This window comes from Strix aluco, chromosome 27 (assembly GCF_031877795.1).
Source record: "Strix aluco isolate bStrAlu1 chromosome 27, bStrAlu1.hap1, whole genome shotgun sequence".
NCBI lineage: Eukaryota > Metazoa > Chordata > Aves > Strigiformes > Strigidae > Strix > Strix aluco.
Window position 1 is genome coordinate 908,964 of NC_133957.1, and position 27,718 is coordinate 936,681.

General features: G+C 62.2%; 1 protein-coding gene and 1 long non-coding RNA gene across 6 annotated transcripts; both read right to left on the bottom strand.

Moving 5' to 3' along the window:
• Positions 1-378: 378 nt before the first annotated feature.
• Positions 379-10,421, bottom strand: ACVRL1 (activin A receptor like type 1). 5 transcript variants are annotated; one of them, XM_074807636.1, is made up of 10 exons: positions 10,007-10,416; positions 6,825-6,895; positions 5,273-5,497; positions 4,786-4,982; positions 4,576-4,675; positions 4,145-4,291; positions 3,794-4,069; positions 2,945-3,142; positions 1,691-1,821; positions 379-1,590 (listed from the first exon to the last, which is right to left on the bottom strand). In XM_074807636.1, the coding sequence occupies exons 2-10, from the start codon at positions 6,889-6,891 to the stop codon at positions 1,456-1,458; spliced, it is 1,476 nt and encodes a 491-aa protein (XP_074663737.1). In that variant the 5' UTR covers positions 6,892-6,895; positions 10,007-10,416; the 3' UTR covers positions 379-1,455. The 5 variants fall into 5 exon arrangements, with proteins under 5 accessions (XP_074663737.1, XP_074663736.1, XP_074663733.1 ...); XM_074807635.1 differs by having other exon boundaries at positions 4,786-4,985; positions 10,007-10,413; XM_074807632.1 differs by having other exon boundaries at positions 3,794-4,291; positions 4,786-4,985; positions 10,007-10,421.
• Positions 10,422-19,500: 9,079 nt separating this feature from the next.
• Positions 19,501-26,359, bottom strand: LOC141915840 (uncharacterized). Its single transcript, XR_012621018.1, has 2 exons — positions 26,241-26,359; positions 19,501-20,039 (listed from the first exon to the last, which is right to left on the bottom strand). It is a non-coding gene; the product is annotated as an uncharacterized LOC141915840 (long non-coding RNA).
• Between the last annotated feature and the right edge of the window lie 1,359 nt (positions 26,360-27,718).

The window sequence follows — 27,718 nt, forward strand, 5'->3', positions numbered from 1 at the left end:
CCTGGGCTGAGCACCCTGAGCCCTGGGCAGGGCACCCCAGGCTGAGCACCCCAAACCCCTACATACCCCTCAGCCCAGCGCCATCCCCGCAGAGGGCCAGCAGCCGCCCTTTGCTGACCAGTTTCTCCCAGTCCCTAACTGGGAGGGGGACACAAGGGCAGGACAGAATGAGCCCGGGGCGACCTCAGCGACGTGTCGGGAACACGCAGGGGCCGAAACCCCCCCACAGCCCCACTCTCCCGAGCTCCCCTTTCATCCCGGGGGGGCTTTACCCTCGCCACCAGCCCATCAGCACTGCAAACCCCCAAAAGTGGGGGGGTCGGCAGCCGCAGCCCCCCCCCGGTGCAGCCCCAGCCCCTCGCGGGCGCAGGGAGAGGGTTGGCACGAGGATGGAGCGAGGTTTATTGTGGTGCCGGGGCGATACACGGCAGCTACACGGTGTTGAAGCAATAAATTAAGCCATGCAGAAGCGCCGGGGTCTCATCCTGCCCGCTGCCTGAGGGGGGAGGTTTGGCAGCTGTTAAGCGATAAAATAGCTTTACACTTTATTAAATATATTAAATCTTAATAATTAAATAATTACGGAGTAGGGCGCAAAGCTGGTTCTGCTGAACATCCTGGACCCGTCCTAATGGCTCCGAACGTTGCGGGGGGGGGGTTTGGGAGGGCGGTGAGCGGTGCGGCCTGGTCGCAGGGTGCACCAAAACACCCCAGAAAACACCAAAATGTTGGCAAAACCCAATGGGCTTGGAAAGGGGGGGCTGCCAGCTGCTCGGCAGGGAAGGGTCAAGCCACCACGGCTGCGGAAGTCCTCGAATCGGTGGGTCCCCGCGGCACGGGGATGCTCGGTGCCGGCAGCTCCTCGTCCTGGGGAGCCCTGAGAGGTGCCGGGGTGCGGATCCAGCCCGGCTGGGGGGATGCTGCCCCCGGACCATCCTTCCCCAGCGAAATCCAGACCTCCTTCGGCGAGAGGCGCGCCGGGCACCGCGGCCCTGCCGGGGAATTCCTGCTGCTGCCGCCGCCGAGCCCGCGGCATCCCCGCTGCCAACGCGCCGGGCAGGCAGGTTTGGGCAGCACCCGCTGCCTGCGTGTGCGTTGGGTGCCAGCCATGGGATGGGTGCCCGGCTGGGCTCGGGGGCTGCGGCGCCTGCTCGCCCCTCGGCCGTGGCGTCTGGCCGGGGGGCCTGTTGCCATCCCTGCCCGGCAGGCGAGACGGGCTGGCGTCAGATAACGGATCCAGGGGGTATTTTTATAACCAGGCTGGAAGATTCCTCCCTTGCTTTTTTTTTTTTTTTTCCTATTTTTTCCCTCCTTGCAAATTAAAAAGGCTCCGAGGAGGGGTGGGAAAAGCGGGGGCTGCGAGCAAAACCCCCTCTGTGACTGGGAGCCATCCCGGCGTTGGCTTTGCCGCCGTCCCTGGTGCAGCCCGTGACAGCTCCGGTGCGTGCCCGGCGCTCACTGCTCCAGCTTGGGCTTTTCCAGGGAATTGTTCAGCTTCTTCAGCGTCTTTTTAATCCGCAGGGCGGTGAGGCGGGCCGAGGGGCTCTGGTACCAGCACTCCTTCATGATCTTCGCCAGTGCCAACAAAACCTGGGGGAGGCACAAAAAAGAGGGGAAAATTGAAGGGTTTAATGGGGAGCAGAGGTCAAGCTTGGGGTGGGAGGGGGGGGTGGCCCCCCCTGGGACTCACCGGGTCGGAGAAGAGGCGGTTGGGGACCACGGGGGTCTGCTGGTCGACACACACCACCTTCTTCATGTCCTCAAAGCTGGGGTCGCTGGGGACGGCGTCGAAGAAGGGTGGCCGGTACTCCTCCACGATGCCTGCAGGAGGGGGGGGCGGCGTGAGGGCGGCGAGGGGGTGCGGGGTTCACCCCCCACCGTGCACATCACGGGGGGCCTGTGGTGGCTGGCACGACTGACCTGCACCCTGCCTTGGGGGGGGGGCATGTGGGGCCCCGGGACTTGCCGGTGTGATTTGCCCCATTGCAGCGCGGTGACGCTGCCTGTGGGGTGCGTGGCTCCCGCCCCGGCTGCGCCGCGGGCCCTCGCTGGGCCAGCACAGGGTGGCTGGGGCCAGCTCCAGCCCCGGCTCTAGCACCGGCACCAGCTCCTGGCACCGATGCCACCTCGCAGCCCCACACCTCTGTCCGGCAGCCCCATGGTGAGCCCACCAGCTGGCCCAGCTAATCCCTGCTTAGTGCCTCCATATGTCTGTGTGTCCGCGGGGTTTCACCCCCCTGGGCTTCCCTGAGCACCCCCCAGCTCCCTGCACCCCGGGGGGTGGCTCCTGAACCTCGGGGTCTGCCGGAGCCCCCGTTCCCGCTGCCCTGGGGCCGTGCAGGGGCCGCACAGCCCATCCTGGAGGGCGAGAGTGCCTGGGAGAGTTAAAACCAGCTGCCTGAAGGTCATCCCCTGCACATGGCTTTGGGGAATTGGGAGTAAATGTTTAATCCGAAGGAGCCCCGGGGCAGTAAATGAGCTTATTCCCGCCAGACTGCGCCCCGGGGGGACCTCCTGCCTCACCCACCAGCGCCCACCATTTAATTAATGCTTCTAATGGACTTTGCTGGTGGGGAGCGGTGTTGGCTGGGCAGCCCCAAGGAGGCTCCTCCACAGCGTGGGGGACCCCATCCCTGTCCCCATCCCCGTCCCCCCAAGCCAAGCTCCGTCGGCCGGAGGTCCCGGCCGTGGCCGGCTTCCAGGCAGCGCTCGACGCCGCTTGTTTTCTAATCAGCGCTGAACAAACAAAGCGCTGATTGAGTCTAATGGGCCCTTTAATCAGGGAGCCGGGTGCTGACACTAGATTACAGTGTTTATAATTTACAGCTAATCTTCTGGGCGAAGGGAAATAAAAAAAAAAAAAAAAAAGCAACAAAAAGGAGGGAAGGAGGGAGCGGGCGCAGAGCCTCGCTGGGAGCGCGGCAGCCGGCCGGGAGCCGCTCACCGTTCACCACCGTCCGCCGGGTGATCTCCCAGAGCACCAGCCCGTACGCCCAGATGTCCGTCTTCTTGTAGGACTCGAAGCAGTCGGTGCGGATCTGCTCGCTGAGCACCTCGGGGGCCATGTAGCGCTTGGTGCCCACCCGGGGGTTGTTGCCGATGTCCAGGTAGTCGCTGCCCTGGGAGTGCATGACGGCCAGCCCTGGAGGGGTGCCGGCCCCGGTCAGCGCTGTGCTGGAGCTGCATCCCCAGGATGGTGCATTCTTGGGGCACCACATCCTTGGGTACCACATCCCTGGGGTACCACATCCTTAGGGTACAGCATCCTTGGGGTACCACATCCTTGGGGCACCTCATCCCTGGGGCACTGCATCCCTGGGGTACCACATGCCTGGGGTTCTGCATCCCTGGGACACTGCATCCCTGGAGTACTGCATCCTTGGGGTGCCACATCCCTGGGGTACCACATCCTTGGGGTACCACATCCTTGGGGTACCATATCCCTGGGGTACCGCATCCTTGGGGCACCTCATCCCTGGGGCACTGCATCCCTGGGGTACCACATCCCCAGGGCTCTGCATCCCTGGAGTACTGCATCCTTGGGGTACCACATCCCTGGGGTACCACATCCCTGGGGCTCTGCATCCCTGGAGTACTGCATCCTTGGGGTACCACATCCCTGGGGTACCACATCCTTGGGGTACCGCATCCTTGGGGCACCTCATCCCTGGGGCACTGCATCCCTGGGGTACCACATCCCAGGGGCACTGCATCCTTGGGGTACCACATCCTTGAGGTACCGCATCCCCAGGGTACCCCATCCCTGGGGTTCCACATCCCACCCCCATCTCACCCAGGTCTGCGATGCAGCACTGCCGGTTGCTTTTCACCAAGATGTTCCTGCTCTTCAGGTCGCGGTGGGCGATGGCGGGCTTGCCCTGAGTGCCGAAGATCTCCACGTGGAGGTGGACGAGGCCGCAGATGATGGAGGAGGCCAACCCCAGGCAGGTCTCCACGTCCAAGGTCGTCCTCTGCAGGTAGTCGTAGAGCGACCCGTTCTCGTGGTAGTGGGTGATGAGCCAGAGCTGGGTGCTGGAGTTCCTCGACGTCATGTCTGAGGCGATGAAGCCTGGATGGGGAGAAGACCCGGGCCCGTGGAGCCACCGTGCAGCTGCCCCCCGGCCCCCCCTGGCCCCCCACTCACCCAGGATGTTGTCGTGCCGGAGGAGGACGGTGTTGTAGATCTCCGTCTCACGGAACCACGACTGCTCGTCCCGGGAAGAGAAGATCTTCACGGCCACGCTCTCGCCGTGCCACACGCCTCGCCACACCTCGCCGTAGCGTCCTTTGCCTGCCACGGCCACGGCACCGTGTCACGCAGCCCCCCCCGGGCCCCCTCCTCACATCCACGTCTGTTGACCTTGGCCAACTGCCAGGCACCCACCCAGCCGCTCTCTCCCTCCCCCATCAGCAGGATGGGGAAGAACTTGGGGTCTCCATGAGGTTTTGGCTGAGACAATCAGGTCCAACCCCCCTCCTGGGTCTGGCGGCGCTGGGGGAAAGGGGTCTGGCACGTGCCCAAGCACCATCTGGGGGAGCCGGGACAGCACCCCCCCGTATGGCCGCTCTCCTTACCCACGCACTCCACGAGGGTGATCTGCCGAGCCACCGTTCGCTGGACGAGGAAGGGCAGCCCCGAGCCACTGCCCGTGGTGCAGTCGTCATTCAGCAAGTCCTGCGCAGCCGGGCCAGCAGTGGGGTCAGCCCGGTGGCCACCCCACACCCGGCACGTCCCTCCCTCCCACACCTCGGGGGCATTTGGGGTCCCCCCTGTAGCTCACCCACCTCTAACGTGCTGTCTCCCAACATCGATGCCTTCAGCATGAGGTCCATGTCCCCCAGGTTGCTCTTCTTGTGGCGGTGCTGGGCCACTTTCCAGCAGAAGAGCGCCGTGAGCGCCGCGAGGACGAGGAGGGTGAGCAGTGGGACGAAGATCATCAGGAGGAGGTTGGGCAGGGAAGGCGCCTTGCCCAGGTCCTCTTCTCCTGGCGGGGGAAAGGATGGATGGGAGCATGAAGGTGGATTGGGGAGGGTGGACATCTTGGTGCTTGGAGCTGGGAGGGTGGCTCCGCGTTGGGGTCAGCCCCAGGGATGAAGGGACACCTGAGGACATCGCGCTGGCCCTGTCCCACCTGGGAAAGGGTGACCCTCAAGGCGCTGAGCGAGGACAGGGCTGATCTGGACACTCCACCCCATCTCCAGCCGCGTGGGCCGCTCTGCCTCTCTCCCCCCCCCATCCCTGGCTCCTCGAAGGCGCTCGTGCCCCCGTTACCTTGCAGGAAGATCTCCAGCTCGGCGTTGCACATGCTGGAGCTGCAGCACTTCATGCCGTACTGCTCCGTCACGGGCGTGCGGCAGTTCTCCAGGATGTTCCGGGAGAAGCAGCCCCGGTGCTGGGTGACGGTCCCCTCCTCCTTCCTCTTGCTGACGAAGCACACGGTGCCGGTGCAGGTGGGCTGGCTGCAGTGTGGCACGTCGCAGGCGCACAGCAGCTCATCTGCGGGGACGTGGAGGGGACGCTTTGTGCCGTGGGGCCACCCCACTGCCCGGCCCAGTGGCTTTGGGGACAGTGACATCTGGCCTAAAAACTCCTGAACCAAATTTGGAGAGCGGGAGGCTGGGGACCACCGTGGTCAGGGCTGGGGAAGGTGGCTGTGGGTGCTCAGCACAGCCAAGCCCATCCTGAGACCTCCCAGGAAATCGCTTGCTCCCGGCTGGGACCCAAGCACCAACCCCAAACCTGGGGGGGTCTCCTGTCCCTGCGCCCCCAGGGAGGCAGCGGAGGGGCCATGTATCCAGCCCCACCAACTGGGATTAACTGGGATGCACTGGGTCACAGCGCACAGGGTCACATCCTGCCCGTGGGGTCCCAGAGAACATGGGAACACCCCGCTCCGGGTGGGCTCAAAAGCCCCAAACCCAGCGGGTGCTGCGGGGACGCTGCGTTTCAGGAACCCCCGAACCCGGGGTCTTTCCCGGAGCTTTCCCCAGCCGCTCCCAAGGCGCTTCCCCGCGCCGCGGTGCCGGAGCGGCAGAGAGGGCGGCCACGCTCCCAACCTCCTGATTTAGCTCTGCCCTTTTGCGCAGAAAATATCCCTCCTGGAATCAGCGAGTTCAGCGCGAGGGCAGCCAGCCAGACGGCGGCAAGGGGACGCACGGACAGCGGCGCGGGGACGCAGGGCTGTGGCCAGCCCCCCTCCTGTGCCTGTCACCCCCCCTGCCCCAAAGGCCACCCCGGGGCCGGGGCCGTGGGGTGGTGGCGGGGCCAGGTTGGGGAGCCCCGGGGGTTGGTGGCCCCGTGGGCAGGATGGGGACCCGGTGGGGACTTGTCCCCACCGTGAGCTCTGCTGCTCCTCCCTGGCACGGCCTCGCGGCTTCGGTCCTCCCTGCACAAGCCCCCAGCCTGGGTGCGTCCCCGGGTCACCCTGGTGCTCCCCCGGGGATCACGAGCAGCTCGTCCCCTCTCCCCACCATCAGCACCGCTGGGAACAACCACCTTCCAAAGCCCGCGCACACACGCCTTTCCCCGTCTCCCCTCCGGTGATGCCGAAGCACTTGATGAACCGTAATTAATTAAGCGGAGACGCTCTCTGGGAGGCAGGTCACCGTCCCGAAGGGGAGAAGCCCCTCGCTGGGGCTGGCGCGGGTCCCTGAGGAGCGCTGCCTCCCTCGGCACTCGCTCCAGGCGCGCTCGAAGGAGCTGCCCTCCTTGGCGGTTTATTTTGAGCAAGCGATGACATTCCCAAAGAGCCGAGGGTTTATTTTAACCCCCCCCGGCCCCAGCACGTGGCGGAGAGCGGCCGGTGGCTCGTTTCGGTACTCACCGGCTGCGAAGCTGAGGGAGAGGGTCATCAGCGCCAGCACGGCCCGGCCGCAGGCTCCGCACGGCATCGTCCTGCGGGGAGCAGAGGGGGTGAGACGCAGCCCCCCGCACCCCCCCCACCCCCAAGGGGCTCATCGCCAGGCTGGCGGCGACCGCGGGGGCTTTGGGAAGGAACTGGGGGGGTTGTGGTGAGCGATGGAGGCCGGCGGGGAGGGAGAGGACGGGCGGAGCGGTGCGGGGTAGGATGTGCCGCTTCCCAGCGGAGTCTGGCTCCGGACATCCCAGGTCCAGCCCTTCCTGAGAGCAGATCCCGGGACCTCCGGAGCTTGGGGGACCCCCGCACCGTGGCGTGGGACACCGCGCACAGCCCCACGGCACTTGGGAGCGCTCCTGAACGGGGAGCTGACCCTGCCCGTGCTGCCCCAACATCCTTCCTTTATCCCAGCAACCCATATCCTGGCATTTGCCACCATTCCTGTGGCTCCTGCGCTATAAAACCGCAGCCGCTGCCAGACCCGATGGGCCATGGCGAGCGCGGTGATGCCGCGGCACCCGGGGTTGGCAAGACCCGTCCTGAAAGCCCCCGCGCCGCGTCGCTCGCCCCCACCGTGCAGCTTGGCCACGCTCCGGGGCTTGATCCCGGCGGAGTTTTTGTACGGAGCTTATCGATGACACAAGCAGAGGCGCTGCGGGCAGCCAAAAATTCCCCAGCTGCGCCTTTGGGGGAAGTTCTGCTATTTTTTCTCTCTCTTTTTTTTTTTTTTTCGTTGTAAAAAAGAGGTTTCTGCCAAACCAAACACGGCGGGGCTGGCGCTGCCCCCTGCCCCGCCGGCATTGCTGCCCCTTTCACATGGCTGAGAGCTCAGCCGGGGCTCCCCGGCCCCTCCTCAGCTTATTCTTCGTGGTTCCCGACATAAACACGCCAAAGTCTCCGTTTCCTGCAATTGAAGGAGCCCTGCCCAGGGCTGCCGGGACAGGAATCAAGATTGTTTAGATTCTGGCCTTGATGGGGAAGCGAAGTCACGCAAGCCCGGCCCTCGAGAACACACACGTACGAGGCTGACCCAGGCAGGCTCCGGCCACGGTGCAAAATGAACTTTTCCTCCCCAAAATAACTCGCTTGGTTGTTGCTCATGGGGAGGAAACAGCGGTCGGGTCCCGGGGCTGGAGGGCGGGAGCAGGGTCTGGTCCTGGGTGCCCCGTGCCAGGAGCGGTGCCCGGGCTGATCTTCGGCTGAAGCAGCGGTCGGTCCCTCGGCTGGGCCTGGATCAGCTTTATTTTAAAAATTAAACTCCCTGGGAGTTGGGCTGCTGCTCCTTGAGCCTCCAGGATGCTCCCAGGCACAGCTGCTCCTTGAGAGCTACAAAATGCAGCTTTTTAAAGAGAAGCCGAGACTCCCGGGTGGTGAATTCCCTCCTTGGGAGAACTTCCATAACATCCCGAGCCGTTAGACGGCTGCAGGATATTTGGTCAGGGCCTCACCAGAAACTTCGCTGTACATGCAACAACACCACAGGGATTGTCGGCGTTAACCGAGGGCAAACCTTAACCCAGAGCCACTCCTGGCATCCCACGGGAAAAACATCCCGGGGGCTTCTGTAACGGGTCAAACCAGCCCCCGCGTCCCCATCCCTGTCCCCGACCTTCCTCGTGCTGGAGCTGCAGCTCACGCACCCACCCGCTGTCAGGAGCATCTTCCCCGGCCTGGCTGGGGGGTGGTGGCAGCTCCCGTCGCCATGTTCCTTCCCTCCGTCCTGGGGGATTTGTGGCAGCGTCAGGAGAAGGAAAAAAAACCCAACTGAAAGCTCTCGGAGGGACGCGGGCGCTGGCAGAAGCGGCCGGGAGCGGTTGGCAGCCGTGCCATGGCGCCGGCGGGCTGGGGGGGTCCAGAGCAAGACGCAGCCCCGGGGAAGGGGAATTTCCCTGTGACCCCACAGAGAGAAAAGCGAAGGGGCTGTTGGGGGGAGATGGAGAGGGAGGCGGCGGGAGCCTGGGCACAATCCTCGGGGACGTGCGAGGTGACCAGAGGATCCTTTGCTCTTCCCGGGGCGGCTCGGCAGAACTTCGCCATCGCGGCGCTGCCGCCCTCCCCTGCAGTTTCTGCTGCTCCCGGGGGGTTTCGCCGCAGGATGCAGCTCGTGACTCAGTTCCCCTGTGTGGCCTTTTCGCAGGGAGCTGGACACGGTGGGGACCTCGTGCTGGCGCTGGGGGGGAAGCCGGGGGAGCCAGGGCGTGTGTTGGCCGCCGACAGCACCGGCTGCGGGTGCGAAGGGCTGGATGGACACGTCGGAGTCGGCAAGAGCTTTGCCGCGGATTCCCAAGGCTTCAGCCTGGTTTCAGGCAGCGGACGGAGGTTTTTATCCTCCCTCCCCACAGCCACGGGTTGGTCCCACACACAGCAAAGCCGTTTGCATCCTCCAGGTCAGCTCAGCGTGGGCTGCGCCACCCCGGCCCCCCTTGCACTGATGGGCATTGCGGCGCCGTGAAGAAGAGACGCACAGAGAGAGCGGCAAAACCAGCTCGTGGGAATCTCTTCGCGGGGCTGGTGCCACACGCGGCTCCTCGTGCAGAGCGGGGACGAGGGGACAGTTCCTGCCGTGGCCTTGCGGCAAGGTTCGGGTGCCGGCAGCGGGGCAGCGCTCCCACGGCGCGGCGCACACCAGCTTCGCTTCAGGCACTTTGCTCGGAAAATGGAGGCTCTTTAGCGGCCGTTTGGCTCTTCCTCGCCCACCCCTCCTCCGAGGAAGCCGGGCTTCGGCTTTGCAGAGGGGGCGCGTTGAGGTGGCGCGTCCTGTGGTGGTGCCCCACCACCCTCGCTCCAGCCCCCGGCTAGCGGAGATGTCAACATTCCCTCATTTTTCCCCATGTTTTTTCAAAATACACCCAAATTTCCCATTTCCGATGTCAGCTCCGGATTTTCAGTAGCAGCCTCGTATTATTTCAGCTCTTTAACAAGGACCTGGGGACAAATCCTGCTACTACTGCACTGGTGTAAATCCAGATTTACGCTCCCGGCTCCGCCAGAACCCTGATTCCAGCCTCCGCTAACCCTGACGTCAACCCGGCGTCCCACCGCACACGAAGGAAATGGGGCCAAATCCTGATTTCAGCTGCACGGGGGTAAATCAGGAGGGAATTGCTGACCCGGCGCAGTCCTGGACCCCACGGTGCTCCCCCACTCACCTACAGCATCCGTGTCCCGCAGGCTCCCGCGGCGCTGCCCGGCCCCGCTGAGGCTCTCCCGGCCGCGGTGCCGAGCTCAGCCAGGGCAGCTCCGCTCCGTGCCGTGCGCCCCGGCTTGGAGGAGCTTCATGGGTCTGTTCCCCTCCCGCTGTCCAGCCCGGTGGGGGAATGTCTCTGTCCCCGTCCCGGAGGCTCGGCTCGGCGGCCCCGTTGTCCGAACGCAGCCGCTTGGCAAGCGCTCTGTGGTCTGGATGTGGGAGAATTCAAAAAAATGTTTCTTATTACTGCCTCTTCCTGCCTGGCTTCTCTCCACCACTCCCAGCTAATAAAGCATTTCCTATTGCTGAGCACACATCCACGGCCAGGCTCCCTTCCTCCCGCGCACCGGGCCCCAGCTCCATCCTGGTTGCTCTCCCTTCGCCCGTTCCTGTCCTTCACTGGGCACTTTCCCACTTGGTTTCCTGGTTTTTCAAGGCAAACCCAAGCCCTTGGTGGGGGCCCGGCCGTCGCGTCTCCTTCCCCGAACACCTGAAGGCCTTTGGCAGAAACGCAGCTGGTCGCTTTGGTGGTGCTGGGGGTGGGAATGGCGCGGAGAGACACTGTGGGAATGACCTTGACGAGCTTGGCCATTGCTCCTGCTCCCGCATTGCGCCCTCATGGGCACAGGAGCACCACAGCGGAGCCAAGGGTCTCCCCGGTTATTCGGTGCTGGCCACAACACTTCCGGGGTGCTGCGCTGGAGGCCAGGGGAGGTTTTGTCCCCCGGGGTGTAACGCAGTGCCAGAGGGTGCTGCCAAATGGTCACCCCGTCAGGGATGCTCTGCCCGGCTGTGGGCACTGAGCAGGGCTGGGCCAAGGGGTTTGCTCGGTGCCTGCTGCTGGCACGTCCACTCCGTCCCCCACCGCGGCCCTGGGGATGCTGCAGCACCACGGCACATCCCTTCTGTCCCCCACAACGGCCCTGGGGATGCTGCTGCACCATGGCACGTCCCCTCCGTCCCCCACCGTGGCCCTGGGGATGCTGCAGCACCACGGCACATCCCCTCCGTCCCCCACCACGGCCTTGGTGATGTCGCAGCACCACGGCACATCCCCTCCGTCCCCCACCGTGGCCCTGGGGATGTCGCAGCACCATGGCACATCCCCTCTGTCCCCCACCGTGGCCCTGGGGATGCTGCAGCACCATGGCACATCCCCTCTGTCCCCCACCGCGGCCCTGGGGATGCTGCTGCACCACGGCACATCCCCTCTGTCCCCCACAACGGCCCTGGGGATGCTGCAGCACCATGGCACATCCCCTCTGTCCCCCACAATGGCCCTGGGGATGCTGCAGCACCATGGCACATCCCCTCTGTCCCCCACCGCGGCCCTGGGGATGCTGCTGCAGCAGGCACTGGGACGCCAGCAGTGGGGCTGTTCCCACGGGGGGAGGCTGGGCACTTCCCGCTCCCCCAGGACACGTGGGGCTGCCGGGGCTGCGGAAGCGCCGCTTCCCCTTTTTCCTTTCTGGGGTTGCTCGTTGGTCCACCCCACTCTGAGCAGCTTCACGCTCCTCCCGTCCCTCCTCTCCCTCCAGCACCTTTCCCAGCCCCATCCCTGCCTCTCCCAGCTGCTTGCCCCGGCCTGGTGACCCGCGCCCGTGGGCAGAGGCCGCCGGCAGCGCTCAGACTGGCATTGCAGCCTCTTTCCTAACAAAGCCACGGGGCCGGATTTACCTCTCCATTCCCCGTTGCATCACCGACCCCGATTGCATCATGAACCCAACTTGCACCCGGAGTCTCTCCAGGCTGGGCGAGCGTGGCTGCGAAGCTTTGAGTCTTGCCAGCCGCCTCTTCCCCGCTATCGCCCATGATCTAGGAAGTTTAAACAAACAAAAACACAAAACCAGGATAAAACATGAGCGACCTTCATGCGTGACCTTGCCCGCACTGGGGCCGGGGCCTTTGCTGAGCCGGCGCGGGGGAAACGGGCAGTTTCCATCTGATAGGAGCCGCCCGGGAGGAAGCCAGTGCCTGCAGACGCGTTATCGCCGTGACCATCTTTGCTCTGGCGCGCGGGTCTCGGTGATCTGACCGGCGATCGGCCCCTCCTGGGGTTATTCCTGGATGGTTCCTGTGTCCCCGCTGCCTTCCACGGGCGCAGGCCCACGGCGGGCACCAGCACCCCGCTTTTACAGCTGCAGGCAGGAGCTTCCCTGGGCAGCCGAGCGTGCCGGCTCTCCGGCGAGGGCTGCCTCGGTCCCCGCGCTTTCATCTCCCGAATGGGACAGCCTCATTTTTTAAACCAGAATCATCACTGAGGGGGATAAAACTTGCTTAAAAACTCCTAAAAGTTACTAAGTCCTAATCCTGGGCGACTCGAAGGGCAGGGATGGGTGGGACCGGGGGCTGGGCTGCATCCCTGGCGCTGCCGCTGCGGGAAAGCAAATTCATCCGGGGCTGGGACTGACCGTGGGTACGTTAATGAACGCACCAACCCCCCCCCCCGGCTCTCTCAGCCCCCGGCTGGGGCAGCCGGGGTGAATCAGCGGGGCTGGGCGCCCGCCTCGGCGCTGGGCTGAGCACCGGCACGCCGGCAGCACCGCGACTCGCGGCCCTGCCCGCGGTGGCGCAACCTCCCGCCACCCCCTCGAAGCCGAAGCGAGACTTTCCGTCATCGTTTGGGCGCTCGTTGCCGCGCGCTGGGACTTCATCCCGCAAAAGGGTGCGGGCAGCCCCTGGACCACGCTCAGACCCCCCCCCACGGCCACATCCAGCTACTCCTCGGGGTTCTACCAAGCCGTCCCCACAGCGGCGGAGTGTGGAGGGGGACGAGGGGCCGGCGGGAGCCCGGCTGTCCCTTCCCCCCGCGCGGCGGGAGCCGATGGCTGCTCCATGTGCCGGCCGCCCCCGACTCATCTGTGAGCCGCCGCCGGGAGCTGGCGAAGGAGGGCAGCCACGTGCTGGGGAGCCCGACGCGAGCCAAGGGCTGGAGGGGAACAGACGGGGACGTGGCAGCTCCTTCCCGATGAGCATCCCCTTCCCTGCCTGCCCGTGGCTCGGCCCAAACCTCCCGCTGCCCCCCAAAAGGCAGAGCTGGGGCCTGGACGTGGGGAGCGGGGCTTTTGTGCCCCTAAAGAAGGGGGTGGCGAAGGGAGGGGGCTCCGTGCCTGGCCAAGGGTTATTTATTACCCTGATAACTAGAGCTTGGGGCGGCTCTCGCTGCCAGTCGCTCTCCCTGGGGGTCAAACCCCGGGTGCTGGAGCCAGCGCGGCTGCTCAGGGTGGCCAGCACCCCCTTTTCACCTGCCTACACCCCAGGATGGAGCCGGATTTAAGAGGAGCTTGAAATATGGGGAGCACAAGCTCGCTGCAGCACATCCAGCGTGCGCCAGCACCCACGAAAGCAGCTGCACGGCTGCCTGGGGGAGCAGGTCCTGGGGGGCTGGATGGGTGCAGTGAGGGGTCCCGGGACTCCATGTGGGTGCAGGCTGGTTTGGGGACAGGGACCACTGGGTGATGCTGGGGCACAAAAGCTGCTGCCTCTCTGACCGTCGTCGCTCTGGAGGGGTGTCCATGAGCACCCCAGGTTTGGTTTCCAGCCTGTGCCCGGCACCCATCTCCCAGAGATGTTTCCCCACGCTGAGCCTTGGTCTGTGGGGAGGTTAATGTCACCGAGGGGGTGACGGGGTGGACGAGGGGGAAGTGTTCCTGCCAGCCCAACAAGCAGCCCTGAGCTTTATTCATTAAATCAATCCTGTTAACATGGCAACCACTTCCATTTGAATTTGCACAGCCCCATTCCACCGTGTGCTGCAATATCAAGATCTCAGGAAGATCAAAGAGGGAAAAAAAAAAAAAAAGGGAAAAAAGAAAAGAGATGCTTCTGCCACAGACCTGCTCCCTGGCAGAGCCAGAGCCCAGCCCAGGGCAGGGTCACGGCCCATCGGAGCCCAGTACGGCCACAGCTGGGCCAGGGTGGCCACGGGGCCACGGACCACAGGGGCTGGGGCATCTCAGCTGGGTACATCCACAGAATCCTCCACCCTTGGGCATCACCATCCCACCGGGGAGGGCACCCACCCCCCTGCCAGAAAAGTGAGCAGGTCCAAGGTGACAGCTGGGACCTCACCCCCGCCCTGACACCCCTCCCTTAGCTCCTCTGCCTCTTTTTCTCCTCGCTCTTCACCTCCTTGGCCGCTGTCTTCTCCATCGTTCCTGGCGCAGCACTGGTAGAGGCTGAGGTCCCTGGAACCCCCGACCCTGGGGAGAGCTCATGGCAAGGGCAGATGGAGTCCTCAGAGAAGATGCTGCTGTCTGAGGGCTCCAACTCCTCCTCCTCCTCCTCATAGTGCAGCTCTGGGTTGGAAACATCCAGGCTGGAAGCAGGGGCTGCAGCGTGTTCTCCTCCACTGCAGGCATCTGTCATCTGGCCCGAGCGGGGGGAGTGAGCGAGCCCAGCTTGGCGCTGAGCCCTGCCTGGGGCCAGGACCCTCTCCCGGGGGGACGAGGGGGCACTTTGGACCGTTCACTCCCCCTTGTGCAGACACAGAGCGGGCGTGGGAACCGCGTGGGCTCCGGCATCCCTAATCCTGCCGGGAAGCCTCGGCCGGCTCCCAGCCACCGGCACAGCCCCTGGGTCCCGTTTCCATCCTCTGCCCCGTGCAAACGTTTGCACCGGGGGCTTGGACGCTGCGAAACCCCAGGTGGGGAGCAGCTCCCCACAGCGCCGTCCCCGGAGCAGAGCGGGGAAAAACGGGGGCACATCTTGGGAGTTTGGAAGGTGGATAAATGTCCCACGGTCTAGGCCACGAGGTGGGGAGACTGGGAACGCTTTGGGCAGGAGGAATGTCGCGTGGGACACTGAGCTCAGCGGGGCTGTCGCACCAAGCGCCAGCGGGAAGGACACATCTCCACCCCTCCCCACGCCCGGCGTCGGTGCCCTCCCCGCTTAACCGGTGCGCATCAAAGCAGCTGCAAAGACCTTTCCTGGCAGCAGAACCAGAGCAGCGCACAGAGAGAAGGGGTAAACCCGGCTCCTTACGACGAGGCAGCAGGAGAGCGGAGGCTGGAGCAGCTCCCGGCTCCCCACGGAACCCCTTAAACCGCGTAGCACAGGGCAACCCGCAGCCCCGCTACGGGAGCTCTGGGGCAGCGACAGACCAGCTGCAGCCTGGCTGCAGAAATTAAACCGTTTTTCTTCTTAAGTAGAAGCCAACCATTAAGTGATCGGTGCTGTGAAAGGAAGAAACCTTCACAATTCTGTTAAGGTCACCCACCCCTCTTAGACACCCCAAAGCAGGCTCCAGGGATGGGGGATGATCTCACCGTACCCCGACCTTACCTGGGGCTGCTCAGACCTTCCCCGCGGGTCCCTCTTCAGCTGGGGAGCATCACGGCTCCAGTCAGGAAGGAAAACTTTGCAAGAGACAGTGGAAAACCACCCCCACCCTTTGCAGCAAGAAAGAGGTTTCTGCTCTGAGGTCTGAGGTGGCCTTTGGGCACCAAAGCTGTGGCAACCTGCGCACTGATGTGGGCTCAGCTGGCCAAGACATCTTAATTTAAACTGTTGCTTAAAATGGCTCCATCCATCCTGGGCAGGATCAGGATTTAGCACCTTTAGCTGAGGAGCTGCGGGGAGTTCTAGGCTGTATTTTTATACCTGTCCCACCTCAGTAAGATTCTGCTGCCTGAGCAGCCCCCATCAGTGCAGCTAAAACCCCCAAACCTCCCGTCCAGCTCCTTTTATGTGCGGTGAATCTGTGGATCGGATAAACCTGGGGAACTGCTGCTTCGGCCAAAGGTGCAGGTACCCATAGCGGTGCAGGTGCATTAAACCGTCTCTGCAATCCCCCCTCGAGAGGGGCCTTGGAGCCTCCTGCCTGTGTCCCCGCCTGGGCATCACGATGCCAAAGCCCTCAGGGCGCTGGTGAGCTTGGGGCAGCTTTAGCCAAGGAGCTGCGAAAACTGGTTTCCTGAATTCCACGTGAAACCTGGCTGCTCTCTTATCTTCATCTTTAAAGTCTGGCTTTTTTTGTGGTTGGTTGGTTTTTACATGTTTTCAGAGGTACAGCTGCCAGCTGGCCTGTGGGATCTGGGAAAGGGCACTTTTAGACCCTGGCTCAGCTGTTTTCATGGCAAAAAAGCACGAGTTTGGTCCTGAAGCAGATCGTGGGAGGCCACGTTCTCCATTTAAAGGCAGAGTCCCAAAGGTCACTTCGCTTGGAGCCTTGAACACGAAAATACGGAGCAGATGAAGGATCCCAGCTGTTCCCTCTGTGCTGGGCGCATCCTGCCGGGAAGCGCGAGCTGAGGATCCTGACTCCGAACGTCAGGATCCCGATGCTGCACACGAAGATCCCGATGGTGAACACGAGGATCCCGATGTTGAACATGAGGATCCCGATGGTGAACACGAAGATCCCGATGGTGAACACGAGGATCCCAATGTTGAACACGAGGATCCCGATGGTGAACACGAAGATCCCGATGATGAACATGAGGATCCCGATGGTGAACATGAAGATCCCGATGCTGAACACGAGGATCCCGATGGTGAACATGAAGATCCCGATGCTGAACACGAGGATCCCGATGCTGAACACGAGGATCCCGATGGTGAACACGAAGATCCCGATGCTGAACACGAGGATCCCGATGCTGAACACGAGGATCCCGATGGTGAACACGAGGATCCCGATGCTGAACACAAGGATCCCGACACCGAACGCTGCGGAGCTGGAGCCAGGCTCTGCGCCTTGCAGCACCCTCCCAAACCCTGGTGTCACCCCGGCCGTGTCCATCCCCGCCAGGGGCCAGAACCGGCCCCGAGCCCTCCGGCACCGCGCGTAGCCGGGCTGCCAGCCCCAGGCGGAGGCCTGGGAAGGTCGGTGGAGGCCGTGGGGGAACCTCCACAGTGCCAGATCCTCTATTGTGGCATCAAGACCCACCCCTCGCCCCTCGCTTCGGGGCTGAGCCCTCTGCACCGGCGGGATGCCGTGGCCAGCACGGTGACCCCCGGTGTGACACCCCACAACCACCCTCCTGCGCTGCCTTCGCTCGGGGAAGGGCCGGGAGCAGATTTGGGGTTTAGGGAGTTATCCGGGGAGCTCCAAGCCGGTTGTGTAAGGACGAGTTCTGGGGTGCCGTGGTCCCGTCCTCGCCCGTTTGCTGGTGCCATCGGTGGGGGCGGGGGGTTCCCCCCAGCACGGTGCAGTCCCGTTGGGGTGGCCAGGCCGCGGAGGGGACAGGGGACATTTCTTGCCAAGGTTTTTGGTGCTGGTCGGGCTTTGCAAAGCCGCCGGTTGCCACAAGGGGCTGCCGGAGGCCGCGGGAGGAGGCTGCGCCCGGCCGGGAGGGCTCCTGTCACTTCTTAGAAGGCAGCGGGCAGGCTGGGTTTAGGTCTTATATTTTTTTATTCTTGTAATTTATTTATTCAAGAAGTTTGTACATAGACGTCATGGCATCCTCCCAGCAATGGTGGCATCCTCCCAGACGTCACAGCATCCTCCCAGATGTGATGGCATCCTCCCAGATGTCACAGCATCCTCCCAGATGTCATAGCATCGTCCCAGATGTGACGGCACCCTCCCAGATCTCACAGCATCTTTCCAGATGTGGTGGCATCCTCCCAGATGTGACAGCATCCTCTCAGGCTTCCTTGTACATACCTGAGCCTCACTTCTGGGGAACCTGTTCCTTAAGGACATCCTGGACAGAGGGAGGGAGGGAGGGAGGGAAACGCAGCTTGGAGATAAATAACCCAGCTGACACGTGGAAATGGTCGGGGGAGAAGGACAGCCCTGCCCAGAGCACCGGAGCCGGCTGCTTGGCTGCGGGGATGCGCTGCTGAGAGTGGCACCTCCGGCGCCAGAGCATCACCCGCTCTCCTGGTGAACACCCCCATTAAATCACAGCTGATGCTCAGGAGCATCCAGGTGGCGGGGGGGGGGGCAGGAAGGGGCTGGAGGCCAGCCCTGATCTCTCACCCCTTGCCCAGGGTGCGGCTGGGAGCGCCGAGCCCGGTGGTCTGGCCCAGGTCACTCATCCCTCACTGCCTGGTCATCTCCATCACAAAACCAGGGCGCAATAACTCAGCATGGAAGGGAAGTGGAGGGCGTTGATTTAAACCCGGGGATGGGCTCTCCTAACCCTGGCCCTCCTCGCCGCGGTCAGGGCCGGGTCACGGCCGAGTGCGGCTCCTGCCCGGGAGAGGGCTGCGGGGACACGGGAACACGCTTCGCTGTGGGGCCACATCCAGCCCCGCTGCCGCCGCGCTGGGGCGATGCCCGGGGAAGGAGCGGAGCGGCAGGGAAAGGGCCCTGGGTGCTGCTGGGGGGCTGAGAGGTGTCTGGTGTGTCACAGCCCCGCTCTCAACCCGGTCGTAAATCAGTGGCGGGTGTCACCGTATGAGATGACAAAGCCACCCCTTCGCAGAGGGCCGGCAGCCGGTGCAAACCTGGGGTCAAGCCATGATTTACGTCGCCGTGGCTGCGCGAGGGCGGTTGTGCCGGCGGGCGGGTGTTACCGCTGCGGTTCCCGCACAGGCAGCAAAACCTGGGCCAAGCAGGAGTTTGGGGGGGCAGCAGCAGGGTTTGCATGGAGGGTTTCTATACTAGCGTGTAAAATCCCATCCTCTGCCTTTCCCATTGGCCACGTGGTGGAGACCACAGAGTCACAGACTCATCTGGGTTGGAAAAGCCCTTGAAGCTCCTCCAGCCCCACCATGAACCTCCCCCTGACCGTTCCCAACTCCACCAGATCCCTCAGCGCTGGCTCAACCCGACTCTTCAACCCCTCCAGGGATGGGGACTCCCCCCCTGCCCTGGGCAGCCCATTCCAACGCCCAACAGCCCCTTCTGCAAAGAAATCCTTCCTAAGAGCCAGTCTGACCCTGCCCTGGCGCAGCTTGAGGCCATTCCCTCTTGGCCTGCCGCTGGCTCCTTGGCTCAAGAGACTCCTCCCCCCTCTCTGCACCCTCCTGTCAGGGAGTTGGAGAGGGTGAAAGTTGTAGAGACCGAACCACCCGCCTTCGCCGCGTCCCTTTTCTGTACCCACAGCACTGCAGAGGGGGGTTTGCCTCCCGCAGGGGGTCCCGCTGTGCCGAGGAATGTCACCCCCCGCCACCGGCGAGGACAAAGCATCTGTCACACTCCGCTGAGCACCTCGGGGAGCTGCTGCCCGCGGGGCTCGGGGCAGCAGGGACAATAACCCCTTGTCTTGTGCCTGCCTGGTACCGTGCCAGGACACCCCCGGAGGTGACCCACGTTGGTGGGGAAGCAGCACGCCTGCCCGCTCCAGCACGTGCTCGAAACCAGGGGATTTCACTGGGATTTACCTCGAATGCCGGTTAAGACCATAAACTGCCCCATCCCAGGCTGGGGCGGGCGCTCTGGCGGGGATGTTGTCTCCCATGTCCCGGTCCGAAGAGAGCAGGCAGTGCTATGGCACGCAGGCTAACTGGGGTTGCAAGGATAAGTTCTCTTCAGCAGGAAAAAAATACCAAATAAAATGGAAATCTGGAAGTTGTTCCTTTATTGAACACAGAGTTTCACCAACCCGGCGCAGGCAGAGGGGGATCCAGGCTGGGCGCAGCCTGGCTTCGCTGCCTGAGAAGGCAATTAAGGACTTGGCCGCGTTTGTTAGAAGCGATTTCTTTCTCATTTCTGCTCCTGTAACAGCAGCATCAGGTCAGAGGGATTTTACGAGGCTTTTGCATGACAGTTCTGCCATTTGCTTTTTTTTTTTGGCGTCCAGCTTGAGGCCAACACAACCAACAGCCCCGAGCCCGAATCAGGGAAGAGCTGCTGGATCGAGGGTGTCTGTGGGGAGCAGTGTGCAGGATTGGGCCCTGGGGGCCTGGTCGTCAAACCAGCCCCGTGTGCGGCCGGGCACGGCTCCTCGGCGCTGCCGGTTGCCCATTGGCAATGCCAAAGCGAGTCTCCACGTGCAGGCGCTGACGAGATGCTTCGGCAGCCACCGCCGCTCCCCGAAACCGCCGCCGAGGCTCCGGCTGCTCTGCTTCCCACCCCGCCACTGTCCTTTTCAATTTAGGACCTTGGGGTTAAAAAAAATAAATAAATGCCAAGAGAGAGGCTTTTCTGATTAAATTACAGCTGGCCAGCACCCGAGCCGGAGATCAATTTCAATTTCTCCCTTTTTTTTTTTTTGGAGGGGGGAAGCGCCGGGGACGGCACAGAAGAGGGGGGAGAAAATCAGACTTGCTAATTCCCTGTCTGTAATTATACCTAAAGAGAAACGGTGCCGCATGAGGTCCCTGGTGTGCGAGGAGTAATTTAGGGTTGCTTTGCAAGGCCTCTATGAAATTTGGAAGGAAAGGGGTTCCCCCCCCTCCCCGGTAATTGTATTTCTGGTGCCGCAGATGGTGCTGGCTCCGGATACTTGCTATAAAGAAGATGGATCGCAGCACGCGGAGGAAGGCGAGGTGACGGCATCGCTCTCTCGCCTTCATGATGAGCATTATCCATCAGCCCCTTTACAAGGCAGCGGGAGCCGGGACAATAAGGAATTGCCCGGCGGGTAAAGGCCACCACATCCAGGGTCCGTGTCCCCGTCCCCAGCCAGTGTCTCTGCTGCCACCTGGGTTTATTTCCAGCCCGTCTCGGTTGTTGCCGTTGCCCTCAGCCTTCCCAAATCTCCATAAAACCGGCTCTTAACCGGGTGCTCAGGTCCAGGTAAGGGCGATGCGGCACCGTGGTGGTCACCGCTGTCTCTGTGCGGGAGTGGAGATGCCCAGGATTTCCGTGATATTCAGGTTGTCTCTTGAAACCCTGATCTGGGGAGACCCGTCAGGTCACGGGTGACTGGAAGGGGGCTGAGGAAGAGCCTGGTCATTGGGGCTGCGAAGAAAAGCCTGGAAAGGAGCCTGAGCCCAGCACTGAAGGTCCCACGGGCTGGTGGTGACCATGAACGACGTAATTGATTTTTTTAAATGCTTGTGGCAGGGAAAATGACTGTGTTGTTTGCAGGTATTTCCCTGTATTTATAAAGAATTCTTTCTTGAGCAGCTGTCTGGGTACCTCCTGGCATCACCAGCATGCGCAGCCACGCTCACGCACCCATCCTGTTCCTCACGCCGGGTCCCTCCCCACCAAACGCAGCTGCTGCTGCTCACGAGGGGTTTTCCAGTGGCTCCGCATGATCCCTGGCCGGGGGAAAAGCAGCTCCTGGGGCCAAGAAAAGACCAGAAATTCCCCCACATCCAAGGTGTTTAACCCAGCCACGCCAGGGTCTCCTGCTTTTGGAGTCTGGGGAGAAACAGGGGCCAGAGGAAACCTAATAACTGCCCCGGGGTGGCCAAGCGTGGGGAGCTGGAAGAGGAGCCACGTCCCTGGCTATGGAAATAAATGTCGAGTTATCTGATCACGCAGGCAATAAATAGAAAGAGGAGAACGCAGCGATGGGACCCGCACCCGCCCGGAGCGTCACTGCGCGGCCGGGAAGGGTGGGACGGCCCGAGCGCGGGGAAGGGACGCGCAGGAGGGACGGGGCTGGGGCCGGGTGGGTGATTTACACGATGTGACAAGGCCAGCTGAAAATGATGGATAGGAGGTGGGTAACGCCGCTCCCCAGCTGGGCTCCGGTGGTGTTAGCGGAGGGGAGAGGACGTCCCCAGCTATTTATCATCTTTCCCCAGGCCCCTGTAGGACTGGGAACACCCAGTGTCCAGCTCACGCTGGGGGAGTTAACCCTTTCCGAGGGGGTCAGTCTCTGCCGCCCGTATCCTGGCTACAGCAGGAGGATGCGGTTTTGCTCTTGTTCTCTCTTTCTGCCCCAAAACACCCGCAGATGGGTACGATGCTGCTGCTCCGGAGGAAACAGAGTCTTTCCTGGATGGAAAACAGAGTCTGTCCCTTTTTCCAGGTTTTTTTTTGAGCTTGGGGTGATGCGGGGAGAGCACCTGCTGGCAGGGAGGGCTGTGCGGGCTGAGGTCGGCAGCTCGTCACAGGAGTGAGGATGATGAGCCCCAGCATCACGCGTGCGGGGAGGGAATGGGGGGCAGCAGAAAGCTGTGAACGGCAGCTGGAGCCACAGGGAACCCCCCTGGACCCCAGGCATTGCTGCTCCCCCCCGCAGCTCCTCGGCCAGTGCTGCCTTATTAGATTTGGCAAAATATTAGGGGAGTGTTTGGAAGGTTAATTAACACAAGGCACTGCAGCATGGGAACCTGGTGTTGCTGGGGGGTTAGCCCTCGGCCAGCCGGGTTCAGGCTGTCGAGCTGAAAGAAAACCTGCCCCAGCACGATGCGCCCAGGACCACCCGGTGCCTTTTCACGGCGGCGCGGTCTCCTCTGGGCAGGATGAGACCTGGCACTGTCCAGTCCTGCGCAGCGTCAGAGCGCGCGGCCCTCGGAGCATCCCCGGAGCGACGCTTCCCGGTTCTCCTGACCTGTAGGTGCCGGGTGTGTCGGGGACCTGCTTCGTCGGTGAGAAACTGAGGAAGGGAGCTGCGAGGGGAGCAGGAGAGCTGGGCTGGGGCTCTGCCCGTGTTCGGCAGACGCTGCTGCTCGCCAGCGAGAAGCCACCTCACCCCCCTGCCTGGGTGCTGCTTCTCATCCCACGTGAGCCCCAAGGATCAAACGGACCCAGAAACAGCTCCGTAAGGTGCACTTTGGGCAGGGCAAAGGTTTTTTTTTCAACACAAACTGCATTTTGGGGTAAATCCTGTGCCTGGCAGCTCGGGGGTGGCAGAGTCTCCATCAGCATCCCCGTGCAGGAGCAGCCGCGGTGGGAGATGCCGGGTGTTGTCCCAGCCCGGGGATGGAGGGAGCGAGGGGCGAACAAAGCTGAACCGGAGCCGAGGCGCCGTTTGGGGCAGCGATACCAAATCCTGGACATTTATCCCCCCCCCGCTTCCCCTCCAAGCCTCGTGTGAGTGTCGGGGTGCAGCCGCGCAGCCGGTAACCCGACGCTCCCATTCCTGTCATGTTTTACATGGCCGGGCATGTGGTTATGTTTTGTTTTGCCAACCTTTGCTTTCCCCAAAGGAGGGAATGAAAGGGCCAGTGTGCCGCCAATTTATTGTGCCTCCCGAGAGCCCCATGGCTGCCGAAAAAGCAGATGCCTTCTGCTTAATCTGGCCTGTTGCTATGTAAACCTCCTTCCCGCTTTGATGTCCCCTATAAATACTCCATGTGTTTCCAATAAACTGGCATTTTTATCACTGGAGCTGTTAAAGGCAGATCTGTGTCAGATTTGTCCCTGGGCTCGGCCGGGGGTTCGCTGGGGATAAACCTCCCTGCCCTCGTAAAGGGGCTCATTGGAGCTGGGATCGGGGGTCCGGGGCTGGGCAGGGACGCGGCTGCCGCAGCGATGGCACCTCTCCCGGCTCCGCCACGATGCTCCCAGGGGAAGGGGGGTGCTGCCTGGGTGCTGATCCCGCAGCTGCCGGGGCTGAGCCCTGGCCTGGGACCACCACGGCCCCGGGGACCCTCAGGGCTTTGCCTGCCTGGCCGGGGCCCCCCTCGCAGCCCGGCCTCTCCAGAAGTGCCGCTCGCCCATGTCTCTTTTAAGTGCCTCTCGAGGCAAGCAGGAAGCCTGGGCTCCTTGGGGCTGATCTCAGGCATCTCTTGGTTTTTTTGTTTTGTTTTTTTTTTTTCCCAGCCCCTAATTTTGTAGCTTAAATGATGCAACGGCCAAAGAGTGTGGAGGGAACACAACCCGGCATCCTTCCATGAGAACAAGCCAGAAGCAAAGACCTCCCTTCTTTTTGTTAATATTATTTTGCTGAGGTGTTGGGACGAGACCCACCTCACCTGCTCACACCTTCTTAATCTCCTGGTCGTTCGCCCCTGCCCTTTCACTGATATAAATCTCTCTGATTATCATTGTCACCCAAGGACGGAGCACAACCCCCCCAGCTCGGGGCACCTCCTCTGTCACATTCATGGGTCAGATCCTGTGCCCTGCAGCGGGTGCTGCTGCTGTCAGCGCTGCTGGCAGCACGTGAGGCTTTGGGGTGCTCGGCCCTGACCCCCCCTGGGGGAGCCAGGTTGTGGCTGGAGCATCCGCCCTGCTCCTCTCTGCAGGAAGAGATGGCCTGGGGTGTCTGCAGAGGGGTGCGGGTAAGTCCCCACGTCCTGGGACATCGTGACGAGGTCTGAGCGTGGTCTGGTGCATTAACAGCCCGTGACAGGCTGCTCGGGTGACAGAGGCGAGATGGACCTGTGCGATATTTCAGAGGGGGGGGTCGATACGGGCGAAGTTACTGTGGGTCTGGGTCTTCCCAAAAGCTCCGTGCGTGGGGCGTGAGCATCACCGTACATTGTCCCATTCAAAACTCACCCTGAGAGACCCCAGTGGGGCTGGGGGCTCCGTTTTAATCCTTTCCAGCCTCGGCTGCTCCTGCAGCGATGGGGCTCATGCTGTGGCTGCCCATGGGACGGCAGCTCCATCTCATCCCCCCTGGAGCTGCAGCCTCCCCGCAGGCTTCTGCCCCTTCCACTGCCCGGAGGTGAAGCTCCAGCACGGGCTGGTTGTGCTCCCACAGCTCCAGCACCTCCAACCCGATGCCCCACCATGTGAACCTGGAGGGGGGGGCAAGCTCTGGGCACGACCGGCACAAGGCTGAGCTCCCCAGCAAAGTCCAGCAGCAACTGGGTTACCAGCTGTGGGGCTGGGCAACCAGCACCTCTGCCCTGTTGGGAAACTGGGGGAGGGGTTGTTGTGGGGGTTTTTTTAATCCCTATTTTGGCCTGAAATGTGGTGTCAGGAGTCTGGCTGATATATGCTGCAAAAAAAGGGGTCGGCAGCGCCGGTATTCTTTATTTTGACAGGGCAATGAAAGTGTTATGTAGTCGTGACGCCTCCCTGCTGCTCCACCCCCCTCGGCCTTTATCAACCTGAAAGAGCCCAGGATCCTATTTATAACCTAACCTGAATTGTGCAATGCATGGGGAAGGGGCCACAAAGAGCAGTGATTTATGAACGCAGAAAAAACAATGCAGACCCTCCACGCTCTCCCCCGGTCCGGAGGGGAGACCCCCTCACCCAGCCCCAGCGCTGCAGGGACGAGCCCGGGGGGGGGTTTGAAATGCCCCCGTTTGGCTTCCACAAGGTGAAAGCAACCCCTGGGCTTGTTTTTGGGTTTGAGATGGGAAGCCAGAGCTTTCCGGGCACCTGCCCCCCCCCCGCCGCCCCCCAGGCACTATAGCTGCTCTAGGGACCGAGCGATCCGCCCTGCCCAGCCTTCATGGGCGGGTTGTGTTGAGCATCTCGAGGGTGTTTGTACCCCAGGTTGTCTCCTGGAGCTCTCCTGCAACGCTGCGCACCTCGAGATGTCCACGAGCATCTTTCTAAAATTATTTAATAGGTTTTAAATTAATTACTTGGATAAAAAGCGCTTTCCGCTCGCACGTCAGGAGCGCTGACAGATTGCAAAGCCCCTCGTTACGGCGCGGGGGGAAGGGGAGGGATGACAGCGAAGCTTCTCTCACCAAGGTCAAACCACTTCCATTCCTCACCCTCGCCTTTCTAATAACGTTGTCAATGAGCGCCGGCATCGGCAGCTCCGGGGGGAGACGAAACCCACCGGGAAGCACCGGCAGGCGCGGGCATCCCCGGCAGTGGCTCGGCGGGGTTTGGGGTGTCTGGCTGCTTCCCTGGTTAAACGCTCGATACCCACCGTCATCAACGGCAATCCAGCTTTTCAATAGCTTTTTACATCTGTGAGCAGTTCAGGGGAGAGGGTCCGGGCTGCCCCTCGCTGCGTGGGGTCTGTGGGGGTTCCCTGTGCCACCTGCGCTCCCGTACCCCAGCGCTCTGTTCCCGTTTCCCCCTTTTCCCTCTTTTTCCGACAGAAACCGGGGAGCAGGCAGGGCAGGGGTGGTGACGCCGGTGCCATCGATGGGCCTCTCGCCCCTTGTGTGTTTATCAGGTTATGGCTGATGACATCTGAATTTGGCATTTGGAATACCTCCCTTCTGAGCCGTGACACATTGATGGCTGAAGCAACCCAGCAGGGTTTTGACTTTCCCTGCCTAATTACTGCCAGATTGCTTGGCCCCGTCCCCGCGCTCCCCGGGGCCGTGGCTGCACGCGTGGGGAGCCAGGCAAGGGCTGCCTGGGCTGCCTGGGCTCTCCTGGGCTTGGGAAAACTCACCCTCATCCCAGCTTTGCTGGACCAGGCTCTGCTAAGAAAGATGCAGCACCAGAATGAGCCTCAATTAACGATTTCCAGTGCAAAAGTGTCTGGAAGTTGAGCGGAGCAGCACTGAGTGTTTCATTCAGGCTTCTCTACCTGCTGGTGGGGGTCTCCTTCATCCCCCCGTCGCCGGATCATCGGCTGGGGGTTGATGTGCTGGGTACCACCATCCACCGGTGTCCGTCCATGAGCTCCCCGCTCCCGCCACAACCCCCGTGCTGCGGTTTCACGCTGAAGAGCTTAACGAGGGTGTTTCTTCTATCTTAACTAATTTATTCCTGTATACATCGAGGTCAGCCAGGGTGCAGGGCACTGCAACCAGAGTGAGAAAAGCTCTTGACAACGGAGATCTTGCTCTGCTTTCCATCAAGCGTCAGCCCCGCTGCCATCAGCCTTCTCCTTTGGTGTCGGAGCCGAGCCGCCAGCCGGGGACGCGGCACCTCCCTGTTGCTGGAATCACCAGGGAATGACGGTGGGGACCTGCGTGTGCCGCGGCCACGTTACGGCCAAGTTTGGTCTGTGCTTGTGCCAGCAGAACCGTGGGAGAGGGCGGGACACGGTGCTGCGAGGTCGGTGCCGCGACCGCTCGAGGTGCCGGCTCCGGGGCTGCGGTGAGCCACGGCACCGGCGGGACTGCCCGGAGCTGAGGGGGAGAAAATAATAGTAAAGAGATTTTTTACGAGGCAGCTGCTTGCAGAGGCTTGTTGTGGGAAAAGCAGATCCAGGTGCTGGACTCAACCAAGCATGAAAAATAGCAGAGGGGAAGGGCCGTGGGGAAGGGCGAGAGCTGCTGTGGGCGCCCCGCTTTTACTGTGCAGGGGGGACCGAGAGGGTCATCTCGTGTCCCCAGACATCGGGGACAGGAGGAGTCAAGCCGGCTGGAGAGGAGGGATGGGGTTGGGTGGCCAGGAGACCCCGGGGATGCGAGGAAGCGATGGAGCCGCAGGGACACGGCCGGCCGAGCTGCCCCAGCACATTCCTCCCTCCCCCTTCGCACATTCGTAGGAACGGGTGTTTGACCCCACTCGCCCTCGCTGCCCTGCGCAGAGGAGAGAGGCTGGAGGGCCCGCATCTGCCTTCGGAGGTACCTCCCAGTGTTCCTTCAGCTGGGAGCAGGCCTGCGCCTTCCCCTCCCTCTGACCCCTTTGGTTTCAGGAGCTGGTGTGAAACTACCGGATGGTAAATGCCGCCGTGCCGGGTGTCCTCAGCCACCTTCTGCTCCTACCACAGCCTCAACTCAGAAGAAAAGCTTCGTCTCGATGGGTTCATGAGCAAGAAGGACCAAATCTGGACTTGCATAAGCCTGGAAATAGTCATAAAATTGGTGCTTCGTCCTAAATTCAAACAACATCGGTACTGGTATAAATCCACCCTAGACCCGTGGCTTTCTTCTTCCAAAACTGAACCAATTCTGAGGCCCAGACCTGTAGAACCTTCAGATTTAGGACTTGTTTCATCAAAATACTGTTCTTTCCTGGTTTCTGGAGGTCCACAGGCACATCCACGACGTGTTTGAAGTCCTGCTACCTAACCAAAAGTCTTGCAGAAAGTCAAGAGGTTCCTCAATGGAGATG